This window comes from Triticum aestivum, chromosome 4A (genome assembly GCF_018294505.1).
Source record: "Triticum aestivum cultivar Chinese Spring chromosome 4A, IWGSC CS RefSeq v2.1, whole genome shotgun sequence".
Classification (NCBI taxonomy): domain Eukaryota; kingdom Viridiplantae; phylum Streptophyta; class Magnoliopsida; order Poales; family Poaceae; genus Triticum; species Triticum aestivum.
Genome location: NC_057803.1, coordinates 594,198,687 through 594,207,843, shown reverse-complemented (window position 1 = coordinate 594,207,843; position 9,157 = coordinate 594,198,687). Strand labels below are relative to the sequence as shown.

General features: G+C 42.9%; 1 protein-coding gene and 1 long non-coding RNA gene across 2 annotated transcripts; one reads left to right on the top strand and one right to left on the bottom strand.

Annotated features, from left to right (window-relative positions):
* Window positions 1-1,197: 1,197 nt before the first annotated feature.
* Window positions 1,198-9,079, top strand: LOC123083971 (tryptophan--tRNA ligase, cytoplasmic; the record flags this gene model as incomplete). Its single annotated transcript, XM_044505810.1, has 11 exons — window positions 1,198-1,475; window positions 1,610-1,729; window positions 2,149-2,334; window positions 2,458-2,509; window positions 2,612-2,764; window positions 7,396-7,488; window positions 7,618-7,698; window positions 7,837-7,908; window positions 8,202-8,270; window positions 8,367-8,477; window positions 8,657-9,079. Coding segments are annotated over 11 exons (1,290 nt in total), but the record flags the coding sequence as incomplete, so codon positions are not given.
* On the bottom strand, window positions 3,050-5,306 carry LOC123087313 (uncharacterized). The gene is made up of 5 exons (XR_006441307.1): window positions 5,016-5,306; window positions 4,860-4,915; window positions 3,656-3,948; window positions 3,479-3,556; window positions 3,050-3,347 (listed from the first exon to the last, which is right to left on the bottom strand). It is a non-coding gene; the product is annotated as an uncharacterized lncRNA (long non-coding RNA).
* Window positions 9,080-9,157: the final 78 nt, after the last annotated feature.

Here is a 9,157-nt window from a genome sequence, read left to right as displayed (position 1 = left end):
AGTAGGGACTCCTATACGGCGCTTAGCGGGCTGGGAGACGGTGCAGCGCGCCCGTTTAGACCGGTCCATGTGGGGGGGGGGTGCATTTTTATAATATGTTGTTTCATTTGCATTTATGTTTCGTTCTACTTTAAATAAATTGGGATTTCAAAAAAGTCCCAAAATATAATTGTTTTTGAGACTTTCGAAATTCAATAAATAACAAAATGTTTATGGATTCAAACAATGTTTTTAATTTTGTTTAAATCTTCGTGATTTCAAAAAACATTTGTGAAATAAAAAAATGTTCATGATTTAGAAAAAAAATTGTGCATTAAAAAATGTTAATGAAGTTGAACAAAATGTCTGCCAATTTAACAAGTGTTCATGAATTTTGAAAAATGTCCTAAGAATTCGAAAACTGTTTGTGAGTTACAAATAAGTTTATTGATTCATAAAAATATCCACTGATTCAAAAAATCATAATGCATTTCAAAACACGTTCGTTAAATATATAAAAAATCTTCATGAATTTCAAATATTGTTCCGGCAATTCCAAAAAATGTTTGTTGATTCTAAAAGAGTTTGCTGATTCAAAAACAAATGCTTAATTATTATTTTTGCAAACAGGATAAAATGTTCATGAATTCAAAACATATTTGCAAAATCATAAAAATGTTGACGATTTTAAATATGTGAACGAGCTTAAAAAATATTTTCTCTGCTATCTCGCTGGAGGCGATCGTACCCGTGTGGGTGGGCTTGTTTTTTGTGGTGCGCTAGGCTGGTTGGGCTTTCCTCAGTTGGTCCGATGAAGAGAGACCCATTTTTCGTTTTCTGCCGCCACTGCAGGGGAAACAGAGCCCGGCCGCGTCTCGGGAAAGGGAACAGCAGAGTTTTCGTTTGGAGCTCGTCCTCGGGTCGGATTCGGATGGATCGTTCCCTTTTTTTTCTTCTAACGGGGAGAGAGCGGAACGGGAAAAGTTCAAGGTTAGAATCTAACTCTAACCTCTAACTGGGTTAGAGTATCCAAACAGGGCCACACGTGTATATATAGTCTCTGCTAGTAATCCATTGATGTGCGTGTTCATGCTCGACGAAGTAGATTGCTACGGACGGGTTTCTTGATTCCGTGTCTCCTGCTGTTGGATTCCTTCTAGCTCTTGCCGCCAGCATGTGTCCTCTTTTACATACGTACTAGTCATCTTTCTTGCCTGATTAAACCAATCCTATATTGATTCACCAACCAGCCCTCAAAGTGAAGCTGCGATGTCGACAGTGCTTACTGTGGCGGCTGTTGCGGCGCTAGGGGAGACCGACCAGGTGGTGACCCCGTGGGAGGTGGCCGGCACGGCACAAGGAGGAGTCAACTACGATAAGTTGGTGGACCAATTTGGGTGCCAACGCATCGACGCCGCGCTCGTCGACCGCATCACGCGCCTTACATCCAGACCGCCGCATCGCTTCCTCCGCCGTGGGATCTTCTTTGCCCATCGGTACGTAAAACTCTATTACATTTTCCCCTCGATTTGAACGTGATTGTTTTCTTTATCCGATGATGAGTTCTGTTGTTTAGATTATTGAGTTGCTGCTGATGAGTTTTGTTGTTTCTTTACTTATTATTATTCAGCGATTTGAACCAGATATTGGACCTGTACGAGCAGGGGGGAAAGTTCTACCTCTACACGGGAAGGGGACCCTCCTCGGAGTCACTGCACCTTGGCCACCTTGTCCCCTTCATGTTCACAAAGTAATTATTAAGCATTCCTAGCTACTAATTTGTTTCTCTGATATCTTGTTTATATGTTTGTTGCATTACACGCTAAAAGTGTTGTGCGCCTGTGAAGTATATATATATGGGCAGTTATCTGCAAAACAAATAATCTTCTTTCGGGGATCCTTGTGTTAATTGATGACTATGGCTTCTTCATTGACCACAAGATGGCCTCCGTTTTGGATTCTAAAATGTTAAGTCTACATGGTTAATAGGCGGAGCAATTCATGGTATAAAATATGTGCAAGGTTCCTTACAGGATAGGGAACTTGAGAGTTTCAAACGTTTGTTGCACCCTTGAGTTGCTGCAGGAAATAACATCCCTTCATAATTCCGTCATCTATTCTGATAAGGATAATTGATGTTTATTAATCTTAGCGGTCGATGTTTGGCAGGTACTTGCAGGATGCCTTCAAGGTGCCTGTAGTGATACAGTTAACCGATGACGAGAAGTTCCTCTGGAAGGACTTGTCTATTGCGGAATCTAAACGGCTTGCCCGTGAAAATGCCAAAGACATCATAGCTTGCGGGTTTGACGTTGAAAGAACTTTCATTTTCTCAGATTTTCAATATGTTGGAGGGTAAGTTTACTGGTGTTAATTGTTGGTCTTAATTATGTTTATTTTTATTGTCAGTAGTAACTTAAATGCCTATGCTATTGCTGCATTTTTTTGTCCTATATACTAATGACCTCTATCTGGCAGTCCCTTCTATGAAAATATGATGCAAGTTGCAAAGCGTGTGACATTTAATACTGTAAGAACTTTGCAATCAAGACCAGTATTTTTGTTCAAGACTACTGCTTTATTTGTTTACTCAATATTATCATAATAATACTCTTGTGGTTTTGAATAATAGCTTAGAGGCACTTTCGGATTTACTCCAGAAGATCACATAGGAAAGTGTTGCTTTCCTCCTGTGCAAGCTGCTCCATCATTTGCTTCGTCATTTCCCCATTTCTTTGGGGTTAATGACCAGCCGCGGTGCCTTATTCCATGTGCAATAGACCAGGTAAGAACATATCTTTGGTATGATGACCTTTGTTTACTGCATAGTTTGTATCTTCTTTCTAACTTACTTACAGGAAACATAAAATACATAATTATATTCCGGCCATTTTCATGAAGATATTTCCATTTAAAGATTGAAGTGTGTCCTACCTATACGTTTGAAATTCCTTTTTTCTAAACGTTTTTTTAAGATAGAAAACATTCCTTGGTATTGTTGCATCAGCTATGCTCAGCAACATTTTTTAATTACTAGTACAAATGCCCGTGCGTTGCACCGGGCAAAAAATGAAATATAAGCTGCTCCACATGCCATTATGCAATATTTTTTAACTATTTTTTGCAAATGTCAGAAATATGGTTACACTGAGTATTTCTTTTTGTATGATGAAATTTGGACGTCATAAATAAGACTACATGTCCACTGATCTTCTAAGACTTCTCACTGCACTTGTTGAAAATTTACAACACATGACAACATATTCGGCAGCAGGGAAAAACAAGTAATGTTGTTATCGAACTACATGACCATGCTGTGCTCTGTATGAGATTTGGTATGTTTAAGAAAGGTATCTCTCAGCTGCATCCTGGGAAAATGAACAGATATTATCAAGTTGCCATACTAAATTCCTCATGACAGTAACCGATAATTATGCGTAAATTATTTACTAATATTTACAACGGGCATATTCGAGTGATTCATTAAACAGAGAACTACCTTCATCATTAACTTTGGATCCTTCAGGTTTCTCCTGAGCGCTTTAGTGTAATGCTTCACTGCTTCTGGGTATTTTTGCTGCTTAGGGAACTCATTAAACAGAGAACCTCATCATTAACTGCCCCAGACTATTAGGAGCAAAAAAGCAGTGTTAATAGTATAATTCACGCAGCTTACCTTTCTCTCGCTCCTCATCAGCTTTTTATGGATCATAATACTCTTGTTGCTTGAGCTCCTTCTTTGCTCGTTTAGCATCATTTAGTCTTTTCAGGGTACCTGGGTTTGATGCTCAGTTAGAGCCTTCTGGAATCAATGGCAACATCGTAGTCTTTGGAAGACTTGGCAAGTTTGACAAGAGCAGTTGCTTTCCTTGCCAGTGCCCTTGAGACCATCTTGAAGTCAGCACAGTTAGCATGAAGTTCTCTTCCCCTCTCAACAACCGTATCACAATCCTTAATGCAATCATCATACTGGTATTTGGAGAAACAGAATATTAGCTCTCAAATCACCAGAGGCATAAGTAATTCGAGAGGGCTCCCGATTCCAATAATTAAGTTAAAACATGTGGCAGTGAAAAATCATAGCAACACTACTGATTTACGAAATCTGCGGTCCATTCAAGCCTTGTAATATCATACAGAGCAAGTCCAAGCCCCCAAAAGGTAAGAAGGCAGATATATAGAGATAAATTCACTGTTGTTATTAAATATTGATGAATGTGTAAGGATCGCCTCGGCGATGAAATCACTCTAACTACCAGTAGTCTCTATCAAAAAATACTAATGTGTCTCTAAAACGCCCTCGCCTGTGCTCCGAGCCACCGCTGCTGATGACGCCTCCTGGCATCATTTTCTCTTAACTCGGTAAAATATGTTTCCAGTTGTACACATATGGTTCCAGCAGTGTGAATAATTTAAGACAGAATGATAAAAGCACAAGTGCTGCTATATTTAATCCTACAAAAACAATTCAAGACATGTTTGTACTGAATATGTTAAATGCTAATACCAAGAGCATACCAATTCATCAAGAAGGGTGGTGAATTGAGACAACGCTAGAAAGACAAAGCCTTTAAGATGTCCTTTTGAACATGAGATGCGGATAGTTTGTATTTACTGGATAGGCTGTGCTCCTGCCATTTATACCTAACAAATGATACAAGTTCCCCAGTTGCATCCAATTTTTTTAAATAAAGATGTCAGAGTTAAGTTATTTACAAGGAATACAAATCTGCATCTCAAACTCAAAGGTGCGGCATACAAGATTTTGTTCACTCACAGTAACACAACTTTTACAGAATTCATACAAAGAATTGACTGAATGGCACTCTCATTGAACAGGCATTATCAAACACGATCTTATAAGCACAGAACAAACTCACCTCCATCTATCTCTCTGAACCAGCAAAGACATCTAAGCAACAACCACCGCCACTGCCTGCCCCCGTACCACCAGCAACAAAAGTAGCCCGCCTAATGAGACATCACAGCTTCAAAATGTTGGGGATGGATGGTAAACAAGCAGAAATGTTATGTACCTCTGTAGTCTGCGCACCAGCTGCCTCACGAGACCGTGACACCTCACCCTTTGCTTCCATTTCCTGCACCACAACAGCCGTGTCCGTATCCCTGACCAGCACCTCATCGGCCTTCGTCTCTGGTTGATGCGCAGGATGCACCTTGGTTGTGTCTCGGACCACCACCTCCTCACTCTTCACCTCTGGTTCCGGCACCTCATGTGCTTCGGACACCACGACATCCTGCACCACGGCGTGCGCTTCCGTTCTCACATCCACCTTACCCTCTTGTTCCAGGTCAACAACTTCAGGCGGTAAAGCATCAACCATGATCTCCTCCCCGGCCTCGCCCATGCTGCCGTCATCAACGTCCTCGATAGCACGCTCGACCGGCACCTCCGATGTGCCCCCCTTCTTCCCCTTCTTCTCCTCCTCGGCCCAACATGGAGGCCTGCGTCGTCGAAGCTCCAGATCAAGGTTTTGTGGAGGAACGCGCCCCGGCTCCCAGCGGCCGCGAGGGCCTCCAGCGGCGTGGGATAGGGCCAGCGTCCTGCGGAGGTCGAGGGTCACCAGCCTTAATAGCTCCGGAACCACCCCTCCCCCTTGGCGATCTCCTTTGTCACGCAGCTGACAGCTCACCGCAGCTTGTGCATATACTCAAACACCTTGTCTTCGTCCCTGGCCTTCACGCTGACCTCAAGGAGCGGGGCGAGCTCGAGCTCTTCCGGCGATGCAGCGGAGGCCGCCATGTGGGCCTCGACCGCGTAGGCCTTGCCAGCCTCTCCGGCGCGCCGGAACGCAGCAAGCACGGGGCTGTAGGACCGGAGGCGCGGCACGATGCCGTACTTCTGCCGCATGGAGGAGACGAGCCTGAAGGCTTCGTAGGCGCCCTCGGCGTCTGCAGCGACGACGCAGGTGAGCGAGGTGATGGTGGCCTCAGACGGGGGCGCCCTGGCCTCCAGCATGCCGGCGAACACGCGCCGCGCGGCGGCGGCGGCCGGGTGGACGGGGAAGACGGTGCCGTCCACGGAGGCCAGCAGGTGGAGGAGCTGATTGTACTGGTGCGCGGCGAGGCGGAGGTCGGGCACCGCGTCCGGGCCGGAGACGGCCGCGTCGAAGGTTGCCATGTCGGCCACGGCGTCCCCGCGGCGGGTGTAGTCGGTGAGCGTGCGCCCCTTCCAGCCGGTGGATAAGATGAAGTAAGGAGCGCAAAATGCAGGGGTTAATTTGCAAAATCGAAACGTTTTTGCAGATCCACTTATGTAGGGACTGCGGGTTGAATAGCAAAAACTACAGGGACTTTTATGCAAAAGTGCCGACGACGGACGGGCAGAAGCACTCCGTGCTTTATTAGTAGGGAAAGATTGGTGGCGAGGGGTGGAGCATCGGTGGTGGCTAGGGGTAGCTATAGTGTCGGCGTGTGAGTGGGAGGGCGGTGGCTTGCAAGCAGGAAAGCAGAGATCAGCCTTTGTTGCGAGGGCCTCTACGGCTCGGAGTCGGTATGAGAGGAAGAGGTTGGTGGAGCAGGAAAGCAGGGACCAAGCAAAACAACAATGGTGCTGGAGTCTCAGCATGTGAGTAGGAGGGTGATGGCTTGAGAGCAGGAAAGCAGAGATTAGCAGTTGTCGCGAGGGCAGCAGTGTCTCGGTATGAGAATGGAGAGGTCGGTGGAGCAGGAAAGCAGGGCGCAAGCAGCTGTTACAAGGGATAGCAGCAGAGGCGGCACAGAGTGGAATGAGGAACAACACTGGTGTTGTGGTTAATTGCTACCAAGTACATAAGGTGAATGGGCCCCAGTGCATAGAAGCTCCTACACAAGGTGGGGTCTCGGAAGGGATTATAGGAACGTAGACTTATCCCTGCAAAGTGCAATGCAGAGAGGTTGGTTTGAACCTAGGACCTCTTGGCACAAATGGGGATGACTTAACCACTGCACTAGGCTAGCCCTTAACTAGATGGTCCCCCACTTGAAAAAAAAACAGCCGAGAGTTTTTTCTTCCTCATAGCTTGCCTCTCTGGCGTGTTTTCTCTGAAACATATGTGCTAGACGTATACCTATATGGTTGTTGTATTTTGAAAATTTTCCTTTCCCTTAGTCACATGTTCGGTAGACCAAGGGCAAATATATATTGTTGTTACAATCTTAATCAAAGTATTGGCATAAAAAAATATCTGCATGTTGGCATTACAACATATCTGACAGCAGTAAAGTAAATTTTTTGGCTCCCGACTTTGTGCTGTTCGAGTAATCGATTTGTACATATGGATTCAAATTATACAAAAAAATATTCTGTGAACTATTGTAATATAGACATATCTGGAATTTTCATTACTGTACATATGTGTGTTTAGTATGCAGGTTTACTTTACCTTCTGATTTATTTATATCTAATTTATGCAGGATCCTTATTTTAGATTGACTCGTGATGTTGCTCCTAAAATGGGTTATCCGAAACCTTCACTTATTGAATCAAAGTTTTTCCCTGCTCTTCAGGTACGTTTGGAATGCCATGGATTTAGGACTGAATAGAGCAGACCCAGTTAATAGCATTTAGTTAGGCTAACTCGCTGAGAGTTTTCTTTTTGTCTTTCATTATGGATTTGGTTTATTTCCCTTTTACAGGGGGAGTGTGGTAAAATGTCTGCCAGTGACCCGACTAGTGCAGTATATCTGACAGATAAACCTAAAGTAATTAAAGAAAAGGTTTGTCCTGAGCTTTTGTTTTGAATCGCATGCTATAGTTAGGCCATTTAATTACGTTGAAAATGTCATTGCTTTGAGACAAGCACCTTGTAATTCTATTATTTCAATGGCTTGTGATTTATTTCTACTGTTTTACAGATTAGGAAATATGCTTTCTCTGGTGGCCAGTCCACCACGGAGCTCCAAAGGAAATATGGAGCAAACCTCGATGTAAGCCATTTCCTTGGTTATTCATGAGCACTTGTTAATGAGTAGTAAACTAGTATGCCAAAATCATGCACCATAATTAATTATATAACTGTAACTCACAAGTTAGATTATTGATTTCCAATTAATTATTGTATTCTTACGAATTACAAAATCGATCATGTAATAGTTATTTTGTTTCATAAGTTAGATTATTTGATTATTGTATCCAATTAATCAATCAGCGGTGTTTCGGTTAATTATTATATTTCTTACGGAATACAAAACCTGTTGTGTAATTGTCATTTGTCTTCCAGGTTGATGTCTGTATCAAATATTTAAATTTCTTCCTTGAAGATGACGCTGAGTTTGAGCACATAAAGAAGGTAATATTATACACTGCTGCGTAGAAAAACTTTGCACAACGCACTTGCATTGAAACCTAAGTTGCCCTTACACTATGAAACTCGTTGTATCACCAGGAATACAAAGTTGGGAATATGCTAACAGGCGAATTGAAAGACCGTGTCGTTGGCGTTCTATCGAAGATAGCATTAGCACATCAGAATGCTAGAGCTCAAGTGACCGAGGAGGTATGCAATTTGGTTCTTAGTCTTTGTTTACAATTTGGTTCGTAGTCTTTTTTTAAAGATGGTGCACACATGGTTGTCTCTTAAAATGTTGTATTGCATCATTCTAACCACATTTGGAATAAACACTTAATGTTTGCTTCATCAATACAAATTTCCTCAATAAATTCTATTTTGTGCAGATGGTTGATGCATACATGTCTGCTAGTCCTCGTCCCAATATGTTTGGGACCCATTCTGATTATGTGAAATCGTAAAAGGTTTATGCTTTATTTAAGGGGCAGCGCTATTGCTTCCCATCAGACTATTCGTGAGCCCTACGATATATCTGATCTGACGTGGCTGCTGGCCCCTTAAAACGAGCCTGGGCTTCCACGTACAAAACCACCTTAAACAGCTTCCGCAAATCACATACTAATCTGGGCCACTAATTACCTGAGATAATTTGGTGAGATGCATTCTTGTTCCTTGGATTTAGAAGCAATCTGCGGCATGCTTTCTTTTTATTTTTTAGTTAGAAGCAATCTGCGGCATGTGTAACCTGGTGTTTTTAAGGGAAATGTGGCAATGATATTTTGTTTCAGAAGCATCACGATATTTCATCGGTCGACTAGAGAATTGCTTCGAACTGGCTTTGTTAAGAAATAAAATTATTTGACATGTTATAGAAGCATCACGATCTT